The sequence below is a fragment of the Nomascus leucogenys genome, chromosome 4 (genome assembly GCF_006542625.1).
Source record: "Nomascus leucogenys isolate Asia chromosome 4, Asia_NLE_v1, whole genome shotgun sequence".
Classification (NCBI taxonomy): domain Eukaryota; kingdom Metazoa; phylum Chordata; class Mammalia; order Primates; family Hylobatidae; genus Nomascus; species Nomascus leucogenys.
In genome coordinates, this window is record NC_044384.1 from 107,209,735 (window position 1) to 107,223,950 (window position 14,216).

General features: G+C 36.8%; 1 protein-coding gene across 1 annotated transcript in view; it reads right to left on the reverse strand.

Annotated features, from left to right (window-relative positions):
* Window positions 1-14,216, reverse strand: part of TOPAZ1 (testis and ovary specific PAZ domain containing 1) — an 89,146-nt gene that overhangs the window by 6,779 nt on the left and 68,151 nt on the right. The window contains exons 17-18 of the mRNA XM_003256938.2: window positions 4,155-4,319; window positions 2,039-2,242 (exon numbers count right to left, since the gene is read on the reverse strand). Of these exons, the coding sequence (XP_003256986.2) occupies window positions 2,039-2,242; window positions 4,155-4,319 (369 nt within the window). The remainder of the gene's footprint in view (window positions 1-2,038; window positions 2,243-4,154; window positions 4,320-14,216) is intronic.

Below are 14,216 nucleotides of genomic sequence, written 5' to 3' on the forward strand. Positions count from 1 at the left end.
AGTTTTAAAAAAGTCAAAACAAAGGCACTGGCACCAAGTCTTAACAGTGCCTTGAATAAAGTCAGCCTTAAGTCCCAAATAAAGTACTACTAGACATGATTATACACCATTGAAAGGCTCTTCTTGCAACTGTTAAGCTATGTCTGAAGATAAATCCAAAAGGAATTCCAAAATAATTTTAATGTCAATGTTGTTAGAAAATGAGATGTTTTGAAAACTGATCAGTGGCTATAAATTACTCATTTGGCTGTAAATTACTCATTTTTATTCATGGTTTTATAATTCAGGTACATTCCTTAAAAAACAAAAATACTCTTTACCCCGTAACCTCACTTGCATAAGTTTGAGAAGTTACACTGCATATGAAATAAGGAACACATGTGATTAGATAAAAGGAAAAGTTCCAATAACAAAGGTACTGTATTGTACACAGGCATTAATTGCTTTAACACACTGCTAAAAAAATCTTTAAAAGTAATTCTTACTAGGGCTGAATAGATTTGTGGGAATGAGGAGTGACTGCCACTGGATATGAGGTTTCTTTCTGGTATGAATAAAATACACTAAAGTTGATTATGGTGATGGTGCACAACTCTGTAGATACAGTAAAACCATTGACTTGTATACTTTAAATGGGTGAGTTGTATGGCATTTGAATTATACTTCTATAAAGTTGTTAAAAATTTTTAAAGTAAATGATTAAGTCTAGATGCTTTAATATAAAATTTTATTTCCAACTAAAAAATAGAAATAGTTATAAAAATCTCATTTAAATGTCTGAGCTTATATTTGTTCCTGTGGCATATAAACACCTTCTGATGGCATCTCCCCCCAGTTGCACAGTTATATGAAATTAAATTATTCCCATTAACTTCAATTCTAGAAACTAAAATCACACACACACATATATACACACATATATGTGTGTGTGTATGGTTTCTAGAAGTCTGAAGGTAAATAGTATAAAGAGTTGAAACATAACCACACAATTGAAACTAGGTGTTATGAACAATTCTATCTTTCCTCTAAATTTATGATCAACCTTTTTAAGAAAACTCAGCTTTCAAAACTTCTTTTGATTATAACCTACAAGAAACACATTTTACATAATGACCCAGTATACATATGTGCATACATGCAACTGAAATGAAAATTTTATCAAATAATTAAACTTACTACCTGTAATGTACCCTAATATTTTCTCTCCCATTTTGTTGGGGGAAAAAAGTTACCACCTGCTACACTGATCACAGCTGGCCACATGAAAAACACTTCCAGCTTAGGTAGTAGTGGCTAGGATATTTGACACATCTGGTACAGGGTGACACAGAGGGGCACTCAAATATTTGTTATATACATGATAGTGGTAGAAATGGTAGTTGAAGACAAATTACTGCATAAAGGCAGAAAAAAATTCTTTTCTAGATCTAGAACGTACATGGAATTACTTTCTAATTAAAATACCTGCCAGGTGGCTTGGACTAGAGAAAGCACTAGTTTTCCAGGCTTATTTGTTAGAGAACAACAGCTGTAAGTAGATTAACAAAGTTCTATTACTAAAAGCCATGTGAAAAACATACACTATGTTGCATTGTTATGACAGCCTTTATGCTTCTGATGTGACCTGCTATTGAATATTTTTAGTTATGACAACTGGGGATATAGCAGAGATAAATAAAAACATAGATATTCTTTAAACTTCATTCTACCCACTTGTTTTACACTTGTATTATTTATAAGATATGCCAAACTGGTTCTATCCTGTCATTTGTTCCCTTTGCTCGCCCTCTAGCGGACAGGCTACTGTGCAAGAAATAAAGATTGGAAATTGGAAACACTGGAAATAAGGAAAGCAATTGGAAACAGAAGAGAAACAATAGGTTTCAAAAGAGAGCACAGATCTGTTGAGACCACTACATTTGAATATGTATTACTGCTCTTTTAATACATATAAATATCTCATCTTAAATATTATAAATTCTGGGTTAGAGAATACAATTATAAACCAATATATTAAAACATTTTAAATGTAACTTACTTTTGTAGTGGGCTCTGGCTTTGAGCCATAAATGACTCCTTCCTAAAGAAGTAATTAATCTTCTGAGAAAGGAAAAATCAATAGGGATGCTCTTTGAAATCATGAATTCTGCCACAGAGGATGACATACCAAGACTACTGCTTTCTACACATGAACCTAGAAGCTTATTAAAAAGAAGGCTATATTGTGAGACTTCCACAGTTTCTGGAATAAAAAAAAAAAGATATAATAAAATTCATTTATCTTAAAGTGTCTCAAACCTCCATCTCATACTCCTTTTTCTTTCTCCTCCCCTTGACCCTTTCTTACCCATTATAGGAGTCACAGTCACTAAAATGCAATCATTTTATATATTCTCTTTATTTTTCTTCTCCTTTTTTGAGACAGCGTCTCACTCTGTCGGCCAGGCTGGAGTGCAGTGGCATGATCTTGGCTCACTGCAACCTTCACCTCCTGGGCTCAAGTCATCCTCTCGCTACAGTCTCCTAAATAGCTGGGACTACAGGTCCACCAGGCCTGGCTAATTTTTATATATATATATTTTTTTGCAGAGTCAGGGTTTCACCATGTTGCCCAGACTAGTTTCAAATTCCTGGGCTCATCTACGGCCATACGACCCTGAACACGCCCTTATCGCCTGATCTCAAATTCCTGGGCTCAAGTGAACTGCCTGCCTCAGCCTCCCAAAGTGCTGGGATTACAGGCATGAGCCACTGCGCTCAGCCTATCTTACATATTCTCTAAGTCAGAAACGAAAAAGCATTTGACAAAAGAAAAACCATTAACTTCCTTTGCAATAGAGAAGATAAAAAGAAGCTTGACAAAAATTTCAGAGGATGCATTAAGACCTCTGTATTTGATTCCCACATGTAACTCTGTATCTGCAGTGTCTTGAATAATTTCTCAATTCTGTTTGTATCATATCTACAGTTCAGACCTTAGCCTTATATATCCCTTGACTAAAAATAAATGATCCCCTAATAAATATTTACTGCCAAATTTAAAACAATCCTTTAATGGGTTTTCTATTCCTTCAGTCATTCTTAGAAGAAAGAGAAGTCATCTTAGAGACGTCTCTTTTATTCCCTATATTCAGTCAGTTGGGTCTGTGAGCTAGACTGTAGTTCTTTACTGCTTTAGAATCTTTTAGTTATCCAGGCCTTATCATGAAATTAATCTCTCTACTTTTAGTCTTTTCCTAAACACTACTGCCAGAGGAAATTTCCTGAAACACCAACTTGATTATATCACTCCCTAGACCCAAAACTCTAGTGATCCCTTTTTATACACAGAGAAGAAAACTCCTTTAGCCTGACATTTAGGGTCTTCCAAAATCTGGCACAACTATCTGTCCAATCTCCCTATTACTACTTTGTTTCATTACCAACTAATTGTATATTAAGAGATTGCTAGATAGCAGCCATTGCGTCAGGAATACCAAGGTAAAGAAAATAGTACCATCTTGACTGAGCTCACTTTGTATAAGGAGAAACAGATAAGAATGCTCATTACAATACAGGAACACAGTGGAATTAGGTGGAAAAATGAAAATGTATAGATAGTATGATGAAAGTACTGAGGGGAGGCCCTCAGGTTAACATTTTCATCATCCTCTGAACCTATCACATAGCTCATTCTTGACCCAAAGCTTTTGCTCATGGACACCCAACATTCAAGAGTACTAACTACCATTTCCCACATTGGTGTTTGAACTTGGCATCTGTTTCACTTCCTCCATTTCTTTCAAGTTTACCTGTGTTCCTAGGTAATGTAAACTGAATTCTGTATTTATTCAGTGATAAGAGAAAAAGCTTGCTTGGGGCATTTAAACATATTGTTTGCTGATGACTTGACAGAAGTAGGGAAAAGGGAATGATAAAAATGCTTGTCTTAGGAACTGCTGACAAACAACCCAAAGATAAGCATCTCAAGATTTTTTTTAAACCATCAGGAAAGCATATTCAATTTGCAGAGAACACATTTTACAGAAAACTACTTCATTAAAAAATATGCTGGAATATAAAACTCAATCAAAACAGGTGGATAACTGTTTCTTATTAACAGTTAAATACCAGATGGGCAAGAGATAATTAAGATAGGCTTTTAAAAAACATACCTTGGGAATTCTGAAAACCTGGTAGATTCTGCAAAACTTCAAATGTCTGTCTATAAAGGCTCTTGGCTAAGATTTCATGTGCAATTGTACAGAGTAAATTATGTCGATTAAGCACATCCAGTCTATCACAAGGCCACAGAGGCGTATCGATTATCCATTCTGACTCTTCCAAAAAGAAAAAAATATGAATAGTTTATACCATGAAAATAACACTTAACAGTATAATCACAACTAATGTTTCAAAATATCTTTTGGAGAAATAGGCAAAACTTAAATATATGTACTCAGAGAAGATAACCATGGCTCAAATTTATTAGAAATAACTTATATAGTGATGATCATCATCTGAAGAAGATGCAAACAAATGGCCACTTTATTATACTTATTTTTAATTAATTCTTCATCTAAGTGTACTAGTCAATTACTAATTTTAAATGTTTATTTTTTATACAAAAAAGTTCAGATTATCACGAATATTTGCTTTAACATAAAATATTATTCATGTGGACAAGTTTAACAGTTTCATAATAATTAATTTAATTAGTTTTTGGTATTACTGGGGAATAGCTTTTCTTTTCTTCTTCTTTTTTTTTTGAGATGGAGTCTCACTCTGTCACCCAGGCTGGAGTGCAGTGCAGTGGCACAATCTTGGCTCACTGCAACCTCCGCCTCCCAGGTTCAGGCGATTCTCCTGCCTCAGCCTCCTGAGTAGCCGGGACTAGAGGCGCATACCACCACACCCGGCTAAATTTTTTGTATGTTTAGTAGAGATGGAGTTTCGCTGTGTCAGCCAGGATGGTCTCAATCTCTTGACCTCGTGATCGGCCCACCTTGGCCTCCCAAAGTGCTGGGATTACAGGCATGAGCCACCGTGCCCGGCCAGCAAATAGCTTTTCTTAACAATTTCTGTCTATTTTAAAAACAATTTCTATTATGAAATCGTTGTTGTATACAGAAGAATATCTAAGATATGTTATGAAAGCATAACAATAAAATTAACTCCTGTGTACCCATCACACCCACCTAGGACCCTCAAACCAACAGACCTCAGACCCTCTTTAAAAAAAGAGAATATTACCTACAATGCTGAAGTTCCTTAATTTCTGCCCTGATTTTCACATTGAGAAAAACAGTGGGAGACTGTAGTACAGAACAGTGAGGTACTAAAATGTTAGAAATGTCAATATTTTATCATTTACCTAATTTACTCAATCATTATACACATAGTGAAACATTACTATATGTAACATTCAAATCATATTTTGGTGCTCTTTTTCAACTGGACTAAATGTAGAAGTAATCCTTTTATTTTGTGGCCTTCCCAGCACAGTGAATATAAAAAGTATTGAAGAAAAAGTTGATAATTCAAATATATCATGACAAAAGAAAGCTTTCAGTATCCAGTATAAAGCTTTAAAAAGGAGCTTTTCAATTACTAGAGCCCATGTGATTGACTGATTGACCTAACAGAGTTACACTATGTGTTAGGAATGTTCTAAGTGCTTTAAGAATATTAACTCATTTAGACAGACACTTTTATTAATTTGCTTCTACATTTGCTGACATTTTAATATAGAGAGAAATGTAAACAAGCTGAGTATCTTCAAAGGCTGTATGATCATCTGTTAAACATAATTCCCACTAAAAGTAAAACTGTTAGTTCACCATTCCTTACAAAGTGAATTTTACTTTGATTGAATAAGTTCAATTTTTTTTAATCTGTTAGATATATCCCATGTACAAAAAGTAGACTATGTAAATCTTTTCTCACAAAAATTGCATCGCTTTTCTTTATTTAATACTTATTCTTTATATTTAAGGTAGGGTAATGGTCACATTTTTTGGAAAGTACATATGGTATTTTATGAGATTCATTTAAAATTTTTATCAAACTGTTTAGGTAAATAAAAAAATCTGACCTAGCATGCTCTCTCCCCACATCATCTCCCTGTCTGGGTTTTTGGGTTTTTCTGTGTTGTCATTTTTTTTTTTTTTAAACCTGTTCAGTGCTGCCAATCAACCAACGGTCTGTGAGGGGCAGCATGGGATCAGGCAGCAGGGTTCTTCCCCGCCTTGCCTTGGTTCCTTTGCAGGATTGAGCCACCTGGCCGTGGGGGAAGGGGTCAAGCTCTATCCCAATACGTGTAGGGTGATGATCCCTCCTGGCACATCCAGGTTGTGGGCCGAGCTGTGCGGGGAAGAACGGACCTGGGCATGGAGGGGAACCGCTCCCCAAAGGTTTCCGGTTGCCTCTCCTCTTCCCACTTTTGTTAGCCGATCAGTTTGTGGTTTCTGTGCCCACAAAGACTTCAGGAAGTATTAACAAAAGAAAAAAATATATATAAAATATATATTTACATATATATTTTATATAAAGGTATACATTTAACATAATTATATATAAAATATATATTATATATAAATAAAAAATATATATTACATATATAAAATATATGTAATATACATTTTTTTCCGAGGAATGGGGCAGGGACAATGGAGATGGTGCTGGGAAATGAGTCCCCTGGGAGAGGGGGCCTGGCCACGATGCTAAAGTATCTCAGGCTTCTGAATGGCTGGATTTCCCTAGGACCCTCAGAATAACAGACCTCAGACCCTCAGACCTGCCCTGGGGCCTGGTGGTTAAACTGAGGCCCGTACAAGGCAGTGGAATTCTGAGTTGTTGGGACTAAGCCTGACCCCCTCTCTATGCAAACCCTCCCCGGTCCCACTCTCCCACCCCCCACCGTGGCCCTCAGTAGGGTTTTGTTTTGTTTTTTTGAGATGGAGTCTCAGTCTGTCACCCAGGCTGGAGTGCAGTGGCACAACCCTGGCTCCTCACTGCAACCTCCGCCTCCCGGGTTCAAGTGATTCTCCTGCCTCAGCCTCTTTAGTAGCTGGGACTACACGTGCCTGCCACCATGCCTGGCTAATTTTTGTATTTTCAGTAGAGACAGGGTTTCACCATGTTGGCCAGGATGGTCTCGAACTCCTGACCTCAGGTGATCGACCCACCCACCTCGGCCTCCCAAAGTGCTGGGATTATAGGCGTGAGCCACCATGCCCACCCCTCAGTAGGTTTTAAGGAGCCCCAGCCCTTCTTCTCCCCTTCCTGGCCTGACCAGCTATACTGCTTCGTCACCCCTGGCCACAGGACCCGTCAAGTTCTGCACAGGGATTCCCACCCAGGGGCCCTGCACCATGAAATAATGTGAAATACCGACTGTGGACCAAACACAATCAAACCTCTGTTTTTAAGAAGAAAAAAAAATCTGAGTAAGCTCATTATTCTATGTATCAAAATTGACTGAAACTGGTAACTGAGAAGTCACTTAGAAATTAATAGCTTTAAATTTAATCTGGCTAGTTCACAATTCTACCAACATAAATACTTTTATGAATATTTTATGAGAACTCTTACGAGAATTAAATTCCCAAGAATAAGAAACAGTTTACTAGTGGGCTTAATACTAGTATTATAGCAGTAAAAGTTGTTATAGCATCCATCTTCATGTTTTTCTCTGTTCCATATTTGGGAAATATTTTCTATTTGTCTAAAATCTCAGAATCAAAGGGAGAGCATATTTTCCATAATAGCCTGTCTTTATCCACTTACCTTCTGACATATGCACATTCAGTCATTACTCACACAAGATTTTGAATACACACACTGGGAACATAAAACTATTAAATGAATTTCCAGGCTTGTCAGTGAGACTATCAAACAAATAGTTATCCTTTACAACAGTGAATACTAAAATGGGGGAATATCTAAAGATACCTATTTTTCCCTTAAGGTATACATTTATTTTTATTTATTTTTTTGAGACCGAGTCTTGCTCTCTTGCCCATGCTGAAGTGCAGTGGCGCGATCTTGGCTCACTGCAACCTCCGCCTCCCGGGTTTAAGTGATTCTCGTGCCTCAGCCTCCAGAGTAGCTGGGATTACCAGAGCCCGCCACAACGCTAGGCTAATTTTTGTATTTTTCTTAGTGACAAGGTTTCACCACATTGGCCAGGCTGGTCTTGAACTCCTGACCTCAAGTGATCCACAGGCCTTGGCCTCCCAAAGTGCTGGGATTACAGTCGTGAGCCACCAAGCCCGGCCAAGGTATACATTTGATATAATCCCAATCAAATTTTCTACAGGACTGTATTAAAATCTGATTCAGTAATTCCGAAATTCATTCAAAGAATAAACAAGAATAGCAAAGAGCAATTTAGAAGAGGAGTGAGTGTGGATAGACAAATGGAGTCAAGTGGAGAGAGGACAGACAAATATCACATATTCTAAGATTATATTAAATAAAAAGAGCATCGTGCTAGCATAGAAACACAGAGATGCTTGGGAGAAAGGTGCAGAAACAGACCCAACAGATTCAAGATTCTAATATGTGATAAAAATGGCATTTCAAGTAAGTGAGTAAAGGATGAAATGGGAAAACATTTTGGGGAAATAAATAAAATTAACTTCCCATCTAATACCAAATTTAAAACTAACAACAAATGAAAAAATTGGAAGAACATATGGATGAATATGTAACTTTGAGGTGACTAAGGACTGCCTAAAAGCATGATACAAAACAAAAATTATTAAATATTTAAAAAGCAGCAGTTTATATTAAGTAGAAAAATGTCAGTAGGCAAAAGAAAACAAAAAATGCAAAAAACATCATAAAGTTAAAGAAAAATGAAAAGCTAGGAAAAATATTTGTAAATACCCAACAGATCAAGGACTAGTATCTTTAATATGTAAAACTACTGCAATATAAAAGGGACATTATTATACAGTGTGATATTTCCTAAGTGTGATATACACATCACTGATGGTACCTGAAAATTTTAGGTGTTACATTAGAATTTTAATAATTGTATTTTAATATTTAAAAAATTTAATTTTAATATTTAAAAATTATAGATACATTAAATATGCAAATCACAGTAAGTCTGTGATTTCACAAATATTTGGATGAGGCTAAGTTGCTTGATTGACTTTAAAAAAATGTTTACTTTATTTATTTTTTTTGAGACAACTCTGTTGCCCAGGTTGGAGTGAAGTGGCATGATCACTGCTCAATGCAGACTCGACCTCTGGGGCTCAAGCAATCCTCCCACCTCAGCCTCCTGAGTAGCTGAGACTACAGGCGTGTGCTACCATGCCGGGCTAATTAAAATTTTTTTTTTTTTTAATTTCATAGAGACAGGGTCTCACTACGTTGCTCAGGCTGGTCTCAAACTCCTTAGCTCAAATGATCCAACTGCCTTGGCCTCCCAAAGTGCTGGGATTATAGGTGTGAGTCACTGTGCCTGGCCTTAAATGTTTATTTTTAAAATATAAATGTTTACTATAAAAAACTCAAGCAAAACAGAAAAGTACAAAGAAGTATTTTAGAAATAATTAAAAATCCCATGACTGCAAATAACCAGGGTTCACATTTGGTGAAAATTATTTGAGAAAGAGGTGTTAATGACCTAAGTAGTAGGTCTTGATGAGTAGATATAAGCAGAACTGTGGTATTCAATCAAAGACTAAAGATGGCCTGGTCTAACACAGCTTTGTGCTGGGAAGATCCATCCACTGATTGAAAATGAAGATGCCGGGCGTGATGGCTCACACCTGTAATCCCAGCTCTTTGGGAGGCCAAGGCAGGCGGATCACCTGAGGTCAGCAGTTCGAGACCAGCCTGACCAACAGGGAGAAACCCTGTCCTACTAAAAAAAAAAAATAGCTGGACGTGGTGGCACACACCTGTAATCCCAGCTACTTGGGAGGCTGAGGCAGAAGAATTGCTTGAACCCGGGAGGCAAAGGTTGCAGTGAGCTGAGATCATGCCATTGCACTCTAGCCTGGGTGATGGAGCAAGATTCCATCTCAGAAAAAAAAAAAAAAAAAAAAAGAGAAAGAAAATGAAGACAACACGTTTTTTCTGAAATGATTTTTCTTAAATATTAACATTGTTTATATGCTTATATTAGTACTGTAGTCGCAGGCACTGGCCCACATGTGTGTGCTAAACTTTATGTTAAATTTCATAGTATAAACACACACACACATACGTTCTTTCAAAACCTCCAACCATTTCCTCTTTGGAAGGTATAAAGATACACAAATGAAGAAAATCCATCCATTCATCCATCCATCCATCCATCCATTCACCTCAACTAATATTTACTAAATATTTACTCTGTGCCAGGTACTACCACAGGTGAAATACTATAAATGTAATTAACTTTCAAAGAAATAAAAATGGTAGTATTTATAGCCGTGGTTAAAGAACGCAGCGGGGGAGAGTCTTGAGGGGGTATGGTTTAGGAACACAGGTAAGGTATGAGAAAATGTCACTATGTGAGTGGTGTAGGGCAGTGGTCTTCATAGTGAGGTCCCCAGATCAGCAGCATCAACACCTAAAAACCTGACAGACATGCAGATTTTTAGGACCCACCCCAAACTTAATGAATCAGAAAATTTGGGGGTGGGCCCAGCAATATGTGTTTTAACAAGCCCTCTAGAGAATTCTGATGATCAAGCTTGAGAACCCCTGTCTTAGATTTACCAAAAACAAGCTCAATACAACCATTTTGCTCAGGAGGTTGCCTATCTTAGGTTTGGATCTGTTTGTGTAGTTTGTGCTTCTGATGTAGTTGCAATTTTATGAAGTCTATTTAGAGGAAAAACTAGGAAAACAATAGTACTGGTGTAGTAGTTAAAAATATGGACTTTGCAGTCAGACAGACCTGGATTGGAATTCCTGCTTTAAACTTATTTGTTGTGTGATCTTCTCTGAACCTCAGCGTCCTCATCTTGGGATACTATTACCTACGTTATGGGGTTAGTATTGATTAGATGAGATGACACAAATAATACACTTAGCACAATGCTTGGTAGATAGTGAATACTCACATTATTATGAAACCAATAATGAAGAGAAATGCTAAATTCAGAAAACAGACAAAGAACATAAACAGGCAATTCACAAAAAAGTAAGGTCCAGATGGGGAAAAAATTTCTTTAATAATTAAATGCAAAGTTGGCCGGGCGCAGTGGCTCACGCCTGTAATCCCAGTACTTTGGGAGGCTGAGGCGGGCAGATCGCAAGTTCAGGAGATTGAGACCATCCCGGCTAACATGGTGAAACCCCATCTCTACTAAAAATACAAAATATTAGCGTGGTGGCGGGCGCCTGTAGTCCCAGCTACTCGGGAGGCTGAGGCAGGAGAATGGCGTGAACCCGAGAGGCGGAGCTTGCAGTGAGCCGAGATCACGCCACTGCACTCTAGCCTGGGCGACAGAGCGAGACTCCGTCTCGAAAAAAATAAATAAAATAAAAATGCAAAGTAAAGCTGTGAATATAACTTTTACCCTATCAAACTAGCAGAGATAACAAAAATAATAATACTAATTGTTGGCAAGGGTATTTCATAAGCTGCATCTTCATACACTGTTAAGAAGACTGTAATTACTACCATCTAACTGAAGGTGTAGAGGACTTTTATAGTCTACTCACAGAGAAAAGACCTGGAATGGAATGGAATGAATAGCTAGATTAGGGTTTGCATAACCTGGAATGTACCAGTCTGCCTGTCTGATAACCAAAAAACATAGTATCAGGCACTAACATCTGGAATTGTTAACTAACATCTGCACCTGTGATCCCTAAAAGGACATGTTTGTATAGAAGCTATATCTAAAGGAAATAACTCTCTAGGATTTTCTAATAAAGTGGGAGGATTTCTTTTTTTTTTTTTTTTTTTTTTTTTGAGACAAAGTCTTGCTTTGTCGCCCCAGGCTGGAGTGCAGTGGCATGATCTCGGCTCACTGCAAGCTCCGCCTCCCAGGTTCACGCCATTCTCCTGTCTCAGCCTCCAGAGTAGCTGGGACTACAGGCGCCCGCCACCATGCCCGGCTAATTTTTTTTTTTTATTTTTAGTAGAGACGGGGTTTCACTGTGTTAGCCAGGATGGTCTTGATCTCCTGACCTCGTGATCCGCCCGCCTCGGCCTCCCAAAGTGCTGGGATTACAGGCGTGAGCCACCACACCTGGCCCGGGGGAGCTTTCTAATAAACCTGAAATAACATCTGCAAATCTGAATAGGGCAAATTTGTTGACATTTACCAAAAAGCTTTAAAATGCCTTTACCCTTTAACACAGCAATTGCATCAGAATTTATCCTAAGGAAAAGTAAGATTTAGTGGTGACGTTTAGCAGGAATTATTGTTTACAACTGAAATCTGAAAAACAAGCTAGTTCAGTAAAAGTGGATTCATGGATCAAAAGACGGATCTATCCATCTGACTATTTATAAGATAGAAAACCATGCAGCCCAGTAAGTGATGCTGTAGAAACATTTTTCACTGAAAGGCTACTGCCTGAAAAAAAAAATGCAGAGTATAAAAGTGTCTGTATAACAACATTAAAGTGGATAATAGCAATTTCTAGGTGACCAAATGATAAGGGAATTTTATCATTAGTTTTGCTTATCCAGCTTTTCATATTTATTAATATGTATTACTTATACAAAGGCAATAAGTTATTTCAAAATTCAAAGGCAGTTTCTCAATAAATGGCATAACTTTTTTACAAAATTTGATTATAGAGAGCTAAGATACTTATTTTTCAGCCTCTGAACAAGGATTATAAAATGATGGTCTTAAAACCATTTTATATTTTAAGACTTTTTTATATTAGTATTGGGAGATGGCATGGTAGCAATCTGTTGCTCATTTGCAGGATAAAAAGCACTAGTATGAGAAAGAGTTTGAAATGTCAAAGTGAAATGCCAAAACAATAGATTTCTTCTAGCCATCAAGTCTGCCACCCACCAAAAAAAAAAATGTGTGAGATATTCTGCATTTCTCAAACTTGAGCAATGCATGTAACTCTATCTTTTGCAAATTTGGTAGGTAATAAAAACATATTTTTAAAAAGGAAAAATATATGTAAAAAGTTAATCTGCTACTCTGTCCTCCAAGCACTCAATTTCTCCTCCCAGAGGCAGAGTCAGCCACTATTACCAGTTTCTTGTGCATCCTTCTACACACATTTTAAGGGTATATAAGCAAATACGTATTTATCCATTGTATTATTATTCTTATTCAAATGGTAGCAACTGCTCTGTACATTCCTTTTTTTTTTTTTTTTTGGCTTTGCAATAGGTCTCGAAGATCATTCCAAATGAACACTTACAGATCTGCCTCATTCTGCTTTATCATATGGCTATAACACAGTTCAACTGGTATTCCCTTAATGAGCATTTAAGCTACCTGGAATTCTTTGTTACCATTGTTGGTGTAACAAAAGATTGCAGATAATTTAATATGCATACCTTTGTATACAGGTATAAATGTGTGTGCAGTACAAATTCTTAGAAATGGAATTAGTAAATGAAAAAAATGTGTTTTAAACTTTTGACATTTATTTTGCCAAAAAGCTCCTAAAGACAACCTCTGTGAATGTCTATTTCTCTATACCCTCACAAAAAGCATATCACCAAACTTTGATCTTTGATAGTCTAATGGGTTCAAAATGGTGTTTGTAATTGTAATGTATATTTGTCTTATTACAAGTGAGTATTAATCTCACTTATTATCAGTGAGATCGAGCCATTTGTATTTCCTTTCTTGGGAATGGCCTGTTCACTATAGAGCCCTTTTAAGAATTAAAAAATTATAGTAACAACTGAGCATACTTCTGTGGGCTCTTCTTTTGTAGAAATAAAATTTTACTTATGAAAATTACTTTTAGCTGAAACTGTCACTGCAAAAAAAGAATACTGCTTATAATTGATAGAAGTTTAGTTAGTCTAAAATGGAAACCTTGAAATTTAAAACAAAATCTCCAAGGATCACTCCACATCTCTCCCACAAACTCCCCCAGTTTCTAGTTTGAGAAAGACTGGTTTTGCCACAAACTTTTAGACAGGAGGTTCCTATCATAAGGTGACTCAAGTTCATTTTTATAAACTATTTTCCCCTTCCCATTTCTTGCCACATCACTTCTTTCCTCACAGAGCTTGTGAGCTCTGGCTTATATTTCACTAATTTCTATTTTTGTATTTTGGTACTCTT